General features: G+C 35.2%; 1 protein-coding gene across 6 annotated transcripts in view; it reads left to right on the top strand.

Moving 5' to 3' along the window:
• Window positions 1-14322, top strand: part of LRRC39 (leucine rich repeat containing 39) — a 27420-nt gene continuing 13098 nt past the window's right edge. For 4 of the 6 annotated variants that reach the window (XR_014054677.1, XR_014054676.1, XM_081493238.1 and 1 more), the window contains exons 1-5: window positions 1-103; window positions 3449-3641; window positions 10501-10606; window positions 12003-12159; window positions 12728-12864. Coding sequence is in view for 4 of the 6 variants with exons in the window: in XM_081493238.1 (XP_081349364.1) it covers window positions 3529-3641; window positions 10501-10606; window positions 12003-12159; window positions 12728-12864 (513 nt within the window). In the remaining 2 variants the exon portion in view is untranslated. The remainder of the gene's footprint in view (window positions 104-3448; window positions 3642-10500; window positions 10607-12002; window positions 12160-12727; window positions 12865-14322) is intronic. The other 2 variants (XM_081493240.1, XM_081493239.1) reach the window with 1 other exon arrangement.

Consider the following 14322-nt stretch of genomic DNA (forward strand, 5'->3'; position numbering starts at 1 on the left):
GGATTTTTATCATTGGGAGTCACTGAAAACAGTTCTGCCTTCAGTCCACTCCCAGTTGATACACTAACTTTGGACATGTCAGCTCTTGTATGCACTGACCGCGGTACGTATTTTTCAAAAACACTTTTTTTCCTACTCTTGACTTATAAATAGATAGCTGTTGATGTTTTTACTGTGTCTATGTTTTCTGGAAGGTACAACTAAAGTGGAAATTGAATTTAAAAGTCTCTTTGGAGGTTCATACTCATTCATATAGTTGTCCTCCTCTGGAAGACTGACTTCCCTAGAAATCATGAAGTGTTTCTTCAGAGATTATATTTCTTTTGTTTTCTTTTGACTTTGGGAAGTTGACTCCTCAGTCATGTTATAGCCATGCTTACTTTACTGCCATGGTTTGTGTTTTTCTGTTGTAATAACCTAGGTAGAGAACACAATCCCATGTGGGAAGCAGAAATACATATATCACCACTGACTTGTTTTCCTCAAAGAGTCATTGGTTACTATTATAGGAATATTGATGGTTGATCAAAGTTTAACGGGAAATGGGGAAATGAATTGGCACATGAAGTTATACGTGTCTAGTAAAATACACATTTACATGTAGGTACTTGAGATTTTAATTCTTTATTATCTGATAAACGCATGCTTCAAATCTGCTTACATCTGAAACAATAAATCACTGGACAGTGATATTAATACCCAGAGGGTTGGATTAGCAGCATAAATATCCATAGTTTCTTGATGGGAGAAAGATCTTGCAAATCTGTTCCCATTTAAATGCTGCATTTATTGCTTAAAGTAAGGACCTCCTCCTAATAATTTCCTGCATATCAGCAATTATATATTCATCCTCAAATGTTAAACTTCTCCCTTTTTAAATACATTTTTCTTCCTCTCTGTCTCTGCCTTTCTGTCTGTCACACACAAATTACATAGTTTTAAAGAAATCAGTAATTTAGAGATTAATAGTGAAAAGCAATATTGTGTACCCCATTTTTATCACCCTAAAAGTAACCATTTTAACTATTTCAGTATTTAGTTTTCAGCGGTTACAATACTTTTTTTTTCTTTTTCAAAGGCAGTATGCTGTGTCTTCTCAGCTTTAGACATTATCTGTTGTTTCATTATGAAAGAAGATGCTTAAATTCACCTGCACTCTCATAGAGTTGTATCTCTTTTAATTTCTTTTTTGTTGCCTTATAGCTTCAATACTTAAATCTCTCTCATTCCATAAAGTATAGACTATATCTCTTATCTTCCTCACTCTCTATTTTCCCATATCCTTCTCCTACACCCTATTAAAAGGACTTTTATTTTTATATTTTGAAGATGTATTACATTCTGGTTTTTTAGCCATAAATAATCTTTGCTTTTTCGTAGGTTAATTTATTTCAAAAGTTGATTTTCATCACTCAGAAAAGAAACTTTGTACCCTTAGCAATCACTCCTATTTCCCCCTCTATAAAGCCCCATGGTTATCATTAATGTACATTCTTTCTTCATGGATTTGTCTATTCTGGGCATTTTGTATAAATGGGATAATACAATTTTTGGTGTTTTGTGTCTGACTTCTATCAGCATCATTTTACTCAAAGTTTCCCCATGATGCAGCAGTGCTTTGTTCCTTTTCATGCCAGAATAACATTCCATTGTATGGATATGTCACATTTTGTTCATTAATAGCCATTTGTTAGTTAATGGCCATTTGTTTCCACTTGTCAGCTACTTGTTTTCCACTTTGGGGCCATTGTGAATAATCAACATTCATGTACAAGTTTTTGTGTGAACATATATTTTAATTTCTCTTGGGTATAAACCTAGACTGACCTTTTTCTATTTTGTACCTTCCATTTTTTCTATTTTCATGCTTTAGGTATGCATTTGTAAATAATACACAGGGTTTTGTCTTTTATTTAGTTGGGCAATCTTTATTAGCCTGGAGCAGTTAATAATCTGCAAAACATAAATTATGATCATGATGAGATATCATTTTACACAGTCATATGGGGTGAAGATATACATCAATGGGGAAACAATTTCCAATGGAAACTGTTCCTATAATTAAGATAGAGGCCACTTGTTTTCCATTGGAAATTACTTACTACAACTATACAAGGAAAACAATTTGTCTCTATCTTATCAATTTGAACATAGTGATCTAACAATTCTAATTCTGGGTATCAATAGAAATAATACCTCATGAGCAGCAAGAAGATAAGAACAGGAATTTCAGAAACAGTTTTGCTCATTAGAGCAAAAATTTGGGATCTAAATATCCACATTAATTAGAATGGATAAATAAATTGTGTCATAGTCATACATTTTGGATATCATGCTTTATCAGTATATAACATGCTTTTCCTTCTTTATGGAGCTATATAATTCCTCATAATATGCATCTACTGTAATTTACTGGTAGAAAGTTATTGTTGTTTCCAACTTTTTGCTGTCATGAAAAACCCTACAGTGAATAATTTTGTAATGTGTCATTTTAAAATTGAAAATATTTGCAGTGTAAATTCCCACAAGTGTTGGTGTGACTTTTAAGTTTGATAGATATTACCAAAATTCTCTCCATAGAGACAATAACAATATGCGCTGTCACATTTAGTGTATGAGAGTACCTTTTTTCCTGTGCTGTTGCAAATTTTACTTCTCCTTTTCCAAACTGTATACCTTCCTATTTTATTCACGTTATTACTTTATTGCATTTCAATATAATGTTGAATAGAAGTGGTAATTGTGGACATCTTTTACTTCTTGAATTTTGAAGAAATAAATAAATTGTGAATCAAATTATTTCATTATTGCTAATTTGGTGAAAAATCAATACCACTATGTGAAAGGCAAAGAACATCTCATCAAATAGATCTACCGTGACTTACATAACCATTCCCCTATTATTGTTTGCCTCTCTTTTCCGAGATTCAGGTCACAATCCTCAATGTTAGATGAGTCCATTGGCAATTTATTTCCCACAAGGGCAAACAATCCCACTATATTACCACTTAACTGAATTCCAGCTTGTGTATATAGCATCTAAATTAAGTAGCTCTGTCAAGATGCCTGCTCATTTTGTATATCCATTACTACATATTTCCCTATAATTGGACATGTAAAAGTAGTTGTAGTTTTTCATTACTGTGAATTAATAGTAACAAAAGAAGTAGACTTGGCATCAGTTCCACCCTCTGTCACTTATTAGAGATAGGATGTAAACCACTTAGCCACCTTTTCTAGGGCTTGATTCTCTCCTCTTTATACAAAGACAATAAAAGTACCCATGTCATAACATTTTTATGAGCATTACTAAGTGAAATATGGCATGTAAAGTACATTAAATAGTCTTGGGAATATAGAATGTGTTCAATAAATATAAGCTATTCTGTTCATTATGGCACTCAATAAACATTCTGAAACACATTTCCCCCCACTCTGGTTCAATCAGGTCCTTTCTGAGATGGCATCTGTGATTCAGTTATTCAAAATTTAATGAAGTTGGTGACCCTGTGACAATGTGGAGAAATCATGTCAGAAAATGTGGTTAGTACTGGGGCTGTCAATGCTGTAAAGGAAGTTTGGGAAAAAAGAATAAAGAAACTCAATGAAGACCTGAAGCGAGAGAAGGAATTCCAACAAAAGTATGCTAAAACATGTTTATTATTTTGAATTAACAAAAATTCATAACATTTTCATTAGTAAAATAGTATTTATTAATTGCCTTATTATTGAATTTTATAGAGGTTTTTATTTACAGAAAACTCAAAATATAACTAAAGGAAGCACCTGACAATGAAGTGTGGCCATATGATGTGGGCCACAAAAAATACAAATGAAAATAGTAATTATCCTAGGAGTCTGTTCAACATTCATCAAAGTTCGATTAGTATCATTTAGTCTACTTTTCAGAGATTGTTCAACATTATATTCTCTAGGAACTAAAACAATATCTTGGATTAGAAAGTTCAGTCGACTCTCACCCAACTCAATAGATGTGAGTTCCAGCCAGGGCCACTGTGGATCACCTGAGTCCTCTATTTGGGTTATAGTTTGACTCTCATTTCCTCTGCCTTATTGATATCTACCTACTTTCCTCATTGGATATTTCCAAAGTATCACATTACTTTTACAAGGACAGCCCCTGTCCTCATAGATTCCATATAGCTCCCTACAGTTATCACTCATTAGATCTCTTTCTAAACATTGAATGGCAATGTTTAGTGTTTTGCAATATGTACAAATATCAAGCCATTATGTTGTACACTTAGACTTAATATAATGTTATATGTCAATTACATCTCATTTTAAAAAATGGACTTGTGTCAGCTAATAAAAAAAAACACGACTAAAAATGGCTTAAACAATAGGGAAGTCCTGAGTTTAGGCAATTCCAAAGCTTCCACGATTTTTTGGACTCTGCTTCTTCCACCTTCCACAGCTAATCTTGGTATGCCAGTTTGGTCCTCAGGTTAGCCTCTCTCAGTGTTGCAGGGTGACTGGTATACTTGCAGGCACTGCAGCCAGACATCGTTATGTTATCAGAAGAGTGGGAGCTATTATATTTATTTGTTTCTTATTTAAGAATGAAAATACCTTTCTGAGGTCCCCTAGCTAGCCTCTCCTTCACCTCTCATGGGCCAGAATCAGGTCATTTTTACACCCCTAATCAAGTAACCTTTTAGGGGAATGAGATTGTATGACTGGTTTAGACAAATTAAGACCTATACTTGGGTAACCTGGAGGGAGTGTAAAAACTTGGAAATAACTGGTATTCTCCCAGCAAAGAAGAGGACCGGCACAGCACTCCACTGCGTCATATTCAGGCTTTTTATCTTGTTGCTCAACTGGGCATGGTTTCCATTCCTTTAGGAACAGACTTTAGTTACTTCATGGCCCGAAATACATAGATAGACCAACTGCGGCTAACATACTTGATTCCAGCTAGCCGGAAGTTGCACACATTACTATTTCTGCTAACATCTCACTAGCCAAAGCTTCATATGACCCATTCCTAACTGCAAGGGAGGATGGCTAAATGAAGTCTTGTGCCCAGTTATATTTAGAGGATCTATTATGAGGAAGAAGAAGAGTAACATATTGGATAAACAATCTCTGTGACACAAGGGTGATGTTATTTTCTCCATTTTAAAGATGGAAAACCTGAAGGATAGGCCTAGGTAACTTGTCAAAGATCATACTGCTAATAAATGTGGAACTGGTATTCACTAGTATTCATACCTAAGCAATCTGACTCAGTAAGCATTATATTAACCTCAGGTCTTAAATTTCCCTAGATTGACCCTTTACATGTAAAACTACTCTTACAAAACCTATTATGTTTATATTATACAATTATGACAAACTTGAGTACTCTTTTTTAAAAATTTTACTGAAATATAGTTGATTTACAATGTTGTGTTAATTTCTGCTGTATAGCAAAGTGACTCAGTTATACCCACACACACACACACACACACATATATATATATATATCCTTTTTCATATTCTTTTCCATTATGGTTTATCACAGGCTACTGAATATAGTTCCTTGTTGTTTATCCATCCTATATATACTACTTTACATCTGCTAATCCCAAACTCCCAATCCTCCTCCCTCCAACACTCCCATCCTTGGCAACCATAAGACTGTTTTCTGTTAACTCAAGTACTCTTAATAAATTGTATTCAATTTTTTAAAAAACAGTGGTCAGAAATCATGAGTTATTTCTTTACTCCTGAATTTCACCTATTAATATTAAATATGTCTGGCTAAGAATCATTTAATTTCAGCAGCTTCAATTTTCCCTGCACAAAACAGGCAAGGGACAAAAAAAAAGGTAAAAATGTAATCTAATGCTCTTTTCTCAGCTAAAAGTGGCTAAAGATTTAACTAAAAACCCTTAAGTTTACCTTTTTTTTTTTTTTTCGGTTGCACCACGGGATCTTAAGTTCCCCCACCAGGAATCCAACCCATGCTTCCTGTAGTGGAAGCATGAAGTCTTAACCACTGCACCACCAGGGAAGTCCCCCAAAGCCTTATGTGTAAAGAGAAATTGTTCTGTCTTTTGATGCAAGGTTGCCTGGAAAAAAATTAAGTACTTGGGTAAGAGTTGATATAACGACATTTGAGAAAGGATTTTGAGTATAATAGAAGGGTTTTAGAGGAGGTAGAAAATTTCTATTCAAAACTTGAAAGAGCCTCAAGCTTAAAATAAGCAGTGTAGGAATTACAGACTATTAGAGCTAGAAGAAACACTAGATATTATTTAATCCAAACCCCATATATTATTGGCAAAGTCCTTGGAATTGAGATGTCTTGTCCATGGTCTCTGAATTAAGTGATACATTCTGGATTTAGATCACACAGAGCCAGAAAGAATAAGTGAATCATTAAAGAAATGGAAATAAACTTATCTGGTAATAGTTACCCTCACTATAACTCATTAAGGACAGAGGTTTTTGTATCCACAATGTCTAACATAATATTTGGCATATAATAGGTGCTTGATGGAGATCTTTAATTGAAGTTAAAATGTAGGGAGTAAGACACCTCATTGCTCAACATTATATTTAACTCTGGAATATGTGTATCTCAGTGAGCAGTAACTAATTAATAATCATTATGTCTACCGTTTGAATAGTTCTATTTTTATAAAACATAGTATAATTGAATAGATGGCATTATATATTTTGTCTCACTTAATCACATTTATTGGAAGCTTCCCTACTAGGGCTCAGTAGGTAGCTCAGGCTACCTACTCAGGTAGGTAAAGCATCTGCCTGCAATGCAGGAGACCTGGGTTCAGTCCCTGGGAATATCCCCTGGAGAAGGAAATGCAACCCACTCCAGTATCCTTGCCTGGAAAATTCCATGGACAGAAGATCCTGGTGGGCTATTGCCCATGGGGTCACAAAGAGTTGGGCATGAGTGAGTGACTGCTCAGTCTGGAAGGCCACACACAGTCATTGCCACAGTGCGATTGTTAGCAAATTAATTTTCAGAAAAGTAGAAGATGAAAATATGCAGGCTCCATAGAAATATTTTGCAAACCAAACATATAGAGATAGCAAATATTACACTTTTAGAGATATTTGGTTTTCTGTTCATTAAAATAAAACCCTCCCTGAAGATCAGTTAATATGTAAAATTGCTAAGAAAATATATTAACTCTCAGATGTCAACAGAATTTTGGTAAATAACTATTTGAATTGATTAAACCTATGTTCTTTGATGATTGCTTATATTTTGTTTATTCTGTATCATTCTAATAGGCTAAAAGTATAAAACTTCCAATTCTAAACTCATTCTTTATTTTTCATATGTGAAAAATTTCTAGTATAGCAATAGGTAACCTTCTGCAACCTTTTGTTAGTCATTTTTTATAGCTTGACATTATGTATTTTTGCTATGAACCAAAATTCAATAGGATGTATTCCAGAATTTTGTGCATTTTTATATCTGGAAAACTAAATCTGGATAAAATGGAATATAGTAATATACAATTTAACTATGAGGTTGAACTATATCATTTGCAAGCCTTTTAAAAACTTTTAAACTAGATATCTATAGATTAGATATTTAATAAATGCAAATCAAAACAAGAATGAGGTACCACTTCACACCCACTAGGATAGCTATGATCAAGAAGATGGATACTAACAACGGATGGCAAAGCTATGGAGCAACTAGAGCCCTCATACGGTGCTGGTGGGAAGGGAAAATGATGCAAGCAATTTGGACACAATTTGGTTTAAAAAAGTTAAGTGTAGATTTACAAAATGATCCAGCAATTCCACTCCTAGGAATATACACACTCAAGAGAAATGAAAACATAGATCTACCTGAAAATTTTACATGAATATTCACAGCAGCATTATTTATAATAGTTAAAAATGTCCATCAACTGATGAATGGGTCAACAAATTTGGTATATCCATGCAGTAGAATTTAAGGGACTAGATCTGATAGACAGAGTGCCTGATGAACTATGGACGGAGGTTCACGACACTGTACAGGAGACAGGGATCAAGACCATCCCCAAGAAAAAGAAATGCAAAAAAGCAAAATGCTGTCTGAGGAGGCCTTACAAATAGCTGTGAAAAGACCAGAAGAGAAAACAAAGGAGAAAAAGAAAGATATACCCATTTGAATGCAGAATTCCAAAGAATAGCAAGGAGAGGTAAGAAAGCCTTCCTCAGCAATCAATGCAAAGAAATAGAGAAAACCAATAGAATGGGAAAGACTAGAGATCTCTTCAAGAAAATCAGAGATACCAAGGGAACATTTCATGCAAAGATGGGCTCAATAAAGGATAGAAATGGTATGGACCTAACAGAAGCAGAAGATATTAAGAAGAGGTGGCAAGAATACACAGAACTGTACAAAAAAGATCTTCACGACCCATATAATCATGATGGTGTGATCGCTCACCTAGAGCCAGATATCCTGGAATGTGAGGTCAAGTGGGCCTTAGGAAGCATCACTATGAATAAAGCTAGTGGAGGTGATGGAATTCCAGTTGAGGTATTTCAAATCCTAAAAGATGATGCTGTGAAAGTGCTGCACTCAACATGCCAGCAAATTTGGAAAATTCAGCAGTGGCCACAGGACTGGAAAAGGTCAGTTTTCATTCCAATTCCAAAGAAAGGCAATGCCAAAGAATGCTCAAACTACCGCACAACTGAACTCATCTCACACGCTAGTAAAGTAATGCTCAAAATTCCCCAATCTAGGCTTCAGCAATATGTGAACCGTGAACTTCCAGATGTTCAAGCTGAATTTAGAAAAGGCAGAGGAACGAGAGATCATATTGCCAACATCTGTTTGATTATCGAAGAAGCAAGAGAGTTCCAGCAAAACATCTATTTCTGCTTTGTTGACTATGCCAAAGCCTTTGACTGTGTGGATCACAATGAATTGTGGAAATTTCTGAAAGAGATGGGAATACCAGACCACCTGATCTGCCTCTTGAGAAACCTGTATGCAGGTCAGGAAGCAACAGTTAGAACTGGACATGGAACAGCAAACTGGTTCCAAACTGGGAAAGGAGTACGTCAAGGCTGTATATTGTGACCCTGCTTCTTTAACTTATATGCAGAGTACATCATGAGAAACGCTGGGCTGGATGAAGTACAAGCTGGAATCAAGATTGCTGGGAGAAATATCAATCACCTCAGATATGCAGATGACACCACCCTTATGGCAGAAAGTGAAGAAGAACTAAAGAGCCTCTTGATGAAAGTGAAAGAGGAGAGTGAAAAAGTTGGCTTAAAGCTCAACATTCAGAAAACTAAGATCATGGCATCTGGTCCCATCACTTCATGGCAGATAGATAGGGAAACAATGGAAACAGTGACAGACTTTATTTTGGGGGGCTCCAGAATCACTGCAGATGGTGACTGCAGCCATGAAATTAAAAGACGCTTATTCCTTAGAAGGAAAGTTATGACCAACCTAGACAGCATATTAAAAAGCAGAGACATTACTTTGCCAACAAAGGTCCATCTAATCAAGGCTATGGTTTTTCCAGTAGTCATGTATGGATGTGAGAGTTGGACGGTGAAGAAAGCTGAGCACTGAAGAATTGATGCTCTTGAACTGTGGTGTTGGAGAAGACTCTTGGACTGCAAGGAGATCTAACCAGTCCATCCTAAAGGAGATCAGTCCTGAGTGTTCATTGGAAGGACTGATCCTGAAGCTGAAACTCTAGTACTTGGCCACCTGATGTGAAGAGCTGACTCATTTGAAAAGACCCTGATGCTGGGAAAGATTGAAGGCAGGAGGAGAAGGGGACGGCAGAGGAAGAGATGGTTGGATGGCATCAGTGACTCAATGGACATGAGTTTGGGTAGGCTCCAGGAGTTACTGACAGACGGGGGGCCTGGCGTGCTGTAGTCCTTGGGGTCACAAAGAGTTGGACACAACTGAGTGACTGAACTGAACTGAACTGATGGGGTAGAACATTATTCTTCTATAAAAAGGAAATAAGTACTGATACACGCATAAATTTTGGATAAAACCCTGCTACACAAAAGACCACATATTATAGAATACCTTTTATATGAAATATCTAGAATAGGCAAATACATAGGAGGTTATTGGCTGCCAGGGACTGAGGGAGAGAGGAATGGGGAGTGACTGCTCAGGTATGGGATTTCTTTCTTGAGTGCTGAAAATGTCTTGGATCCGATAGTGGTAACGTTTGCACAGCTCTGTAGATGTATCAGAAAACACCAAACTGTGTCAGATTTATATGGTATGTGAATTATATCGTAACAAATCTGTTATAAAAAATCTAAGGAGAGGTATAATACTTTTCAAAAACTTAAAAAGAGGGCATTTATCATATTAATCAAATTAAATATCTTACCAAATAATTCTTATCTGATTTCCAGATACTGTCAATCAAAAGTTTGTTTTTGATGGGTTACTTTTTCATACAAAAGTGAATGCTACCTATGTTAACACCTGTGACCTAAAATGATTTCCTGGTCTCCTAGGCTAGTGCGAATCTGGGAAGAACGAGTAAGCTTAACCAAGCTAAGAGAAAAGGTCACCAAGGAAGATGGAAGAGTCATTTTGAAGATAGAAAAAGAGGAATGGAAGGTAAGCTTTATAGAAGCAATATTTTTTATATTTTGCATTGTGTTGGAAAGTTGAGAGAATGATTCTTAGACTATGTGCTTAAGTCTGAAATAGTTAGGAATTCTGATTTTAATAGCGTATAATATGAAATGAATTTGGGCAACAGGAACTGAAAATGAACGTAACTTCCCAACTTTGTTGTGCAAAAATTCAACCAATGTGCTTTAATGCTGCCTAAATTTAAGTCATTTGTAATATTTTCTCCACTAATCCTTCTAATAAGCATTTTCTCATTTTCCATAAAGACTGGTTAACAAAAATCTTATTACTTTCCAAAGCTAATGCTCAGTTAATAGTTCACAAAATGGAAATGTATATTAAGTTTTCTTAGGTCCACAATTGGATTCATATTACCTTCTCTTTCTCTCCTTCCCTCCCTCTTTCTCTTTCACACACACGTACACATATACAAACATACACATATCTGTTTAATTATTGTATTTTAGGCCTAGTCTAATTTTAACAAGGGCCACCTTTATCCCTTAATTCAGTGTTTGTCTTCATACACATTGGTATATTTAGCTAAGTGGTTACCACCTTTATTTTGTCTTTTGGCTACTTTAGGCTGATAGAGAAAAGGCATAGAATTCAGAATAGGTGAAACTTTAAAACTCTTAATTTAAAAGAAAATCGTCTTTAAAACACTATCCTATTTTGAAACAGAAAGGAAAGGGACTTTCCTGGTGGTCCAGTGGTTAAGAATCCACATGCCAATGTAGGGGACATGGGTTCTATCCCTGGTCCTGGAAGATCCCATATGCCATGGGGCACCTGAGTCTGTGTGCTGCGACTGTTGAAGCCTGCCTGCTTAGAGCCTGTGCTTCTCAACAAGAGAGGCCACAGCAGCTAGAGACTAGCCCCCACTCACCGCAACTAGAGAAAGCCTGCACACAGCAATAAAGACCCAGAGCAGCCAAAAATAAACAAATAATTTTAAAAAAAGAAAGGGAAGTTTGAATTATTGATTAAAATGATCTTTTTTTTCTATAATTTCAATTAACCACCATATTCTCATTTTCAATAACATATGTACTCTCATTAAGCCTAATAAAGAATCTTTAGAACACAGCTCTATGTGTGAGCAATATTGACTAAAATACCTTAGTTTTGTTTATGTTATTCTGACTGGGGTTTGAAGGTTTAGCATCCCCCCCACCCCCTGCCCCCAGCAAAGTAAAGCTCTTAAAACTTAGAAGTAGCACAAAGCATTTGGAAATGTAACTCATTAAACAAAAAAAATATTCCTAATTTCTTTTACAAATCAAGTAATATCTCTACAATAACATTTCAGTGTGGCATGATACTTAAATAATTTAAGTAATATAGTAACCCTGTCATTTCTTTTACTTGAGTTTAGACTCTCCCTTCTTCTCTACTAAAACTGAACCAGCTACAGGAATGGCAACTTCATAGAATTGGCTTGCTGAAAATTCCTGAATTCATTGGAAGGTTCCAGAACCTTATTGTGTTAGATTTATCTCGAAACACAATTTCAGAGATACCTCAAGGAATTGGTAAGGAAGATTGCTTCTATTCCTGTGTTTTTTATTGAGAATTTTTTTTGATACATGGAATAAAGATTTCATCTTTATATAGTCCTACATCTTGAGAAAACTCTAAACATCTGAATTGAGGCTTCCAGGGGATCCAAGCTTCTGGGTTTACTGAGGTGATTCAAGATGAGACTTTAATGCAAGAAAAATCTCTTTGGAAATAATATTGTATTGATTCTGGAAACAATATTGTTAGTTCACTTATTCCTTCTACAAGGGAACTGATTGAAGACAAGAAGGAAAAACCAGATAAAATTCTTTAAATGAGGGGGAAAAAAATCCCCCACTGGAAAACTGGTCAGGATATAGTACAGATAAACCAGAACAAAAAATTTTTTTGCCTTTTTTTTACTGGTAAATCATCTGCTGCTCTTCTGAAGAAGGGGCAGGACACATACCAGGAAAAGGGAAGAGCCTAAATGTGAATTTCCCAATTTGAACCTGGAAAGTAAGTTATGCTGTAATACTTAATAACTAGAAACAGTATTTTATATCCCTCTGCTATTTATTGTATATTATTTTTCCACAGGACTGCTCACTAGACTTCAGGAACTGATTCTTAGTTACAACAGAATCAAAACTGTCCCCATGGAACTAAGCTACTGTGCCAGTTTGGAGAAACTCGAACTTGCTGTTAACAGAGACATAAGTGATCTTCCACAAGAGGTCAGAATGATGTAAATGCTTATGATTATATTTTCTATCTACTAGTGATTTACTTTTCCCCTGTACGATCACTAAAAATAACACTAATGAAAAAATGCTATAATTTCAGAAAATATTTAGAGAAAACCATTTATTATTATAAAGCATGTTTTTAATTAGAGAAAGACCTATTTAGCATAAAAGATATTTCTATTATTGGCACAGTACCGACATTATTTGTTGACTAGACTGTGATCTCCTTGAAGGCCAGAGTGAGAATCTTGTTTCTATTCCCAGAATTGAAGGCTCAGCTTAGTATGAAGTCATTACTTAATACTTACTGAATGAATGTCCTTATCATAAAGCACAGGCAGTGTGGTGATAGAAAAACTCTTTTTATCTGTTGGTTTTTCTAGGTGATCAGCTTTTGAGATACAGGTGAAGTGAAAAGACATGAATTCTTCAGATTAGGAAGTGTATTTGCTAGCTTCCCAAGCTCTACCAAGGAAAAGCAAGGCAATGGGCTTGTGAAGCCTTCAAACTTTTACTGATCTTGTTATTGGTAAAACTGATCATAGAGATACAGACTTTTGTATTATTTTTCAAGCATATTTAAGGCTCTTATGAATCAGAAAAGGAAATTTCCATGGTGCTTTGCCTAGAAAACAATGATTTTGCAGGATAAGGGTTATGTAAAAGAATAAAACTCAAAAGACTATTCCCCTTTCCCACTTTGTCTTGGTTATCATACTTGATTATGATGAAAATCATGATCACAGGGACAATTTCTTTTTATCTAAGAGAGGGCCAATAAATATTTCATTTCTAATTCCTAATTATTGTGATTTTGTTTTTAGCTTTGGTTCTGTCAGTAAAAAGTGAATTGGGGCGTGTCTAATAACCTTTCTTAACCTTTATGTCTTTACTTAAAGATAAAGGTTTTATAGGAACAAATACTGAACTGAGATCATAAGCCTGGAATTATTTCCAAGTGTGGCCTTTAAGTAGCTGTGTGGCCTTGAACATACCACTTTACATAACTTAGGTCTTAGTTTTCACATATGCAAAATTAAGATTTAGATTACAATGGTTTTAATATCTTTCTTCATTCTTCTAGAACCAAAGGATCTTAGTACCATTGAGAAATCCTGTTATAGGAGACATACCTCTAAGCCATTAAGATGCATACACTGTAACACATAAACATAATTATGCTAATGCAAAAATAATCTTTTTATATACAATTCTGAACCATCCGAAAAATTTAAAATCTGATGACAAGTTTTGAAAAAGTATTTTTTTCATCACTTGAATTCTAAAGCTGGAGAAATATCACCTACTAAATGGAAAACTGCCTTTTTGCATTACCCATAATCACTGTATCTCTGCATTTTTTGAAGTTTTAGTTAGAGTTGTGGAATGAATCTGAATGTGCCCTGAGACAGAAAGAAAACATAGAATTGCCTAGCTAAATGGAGA

The sequence above is a fragment of the Giraffa tippelskirchi genome, chromosome 5 (genome assembly GCF_054371585.1).
Source record: "Giraffa tippelskirchi isolate mGirTip1 chromosome 5, T2T-mGirTip1v1.2.pri, whole genome shotgun sequence".
NCBI classification, from domain to species: domain Eukaryota; kingdom Metazoa; phylum Chordata; class Mammalia; order Artiodactyla; family Giraffidae; genus Giraffa; species Giraffa tippelskirchi.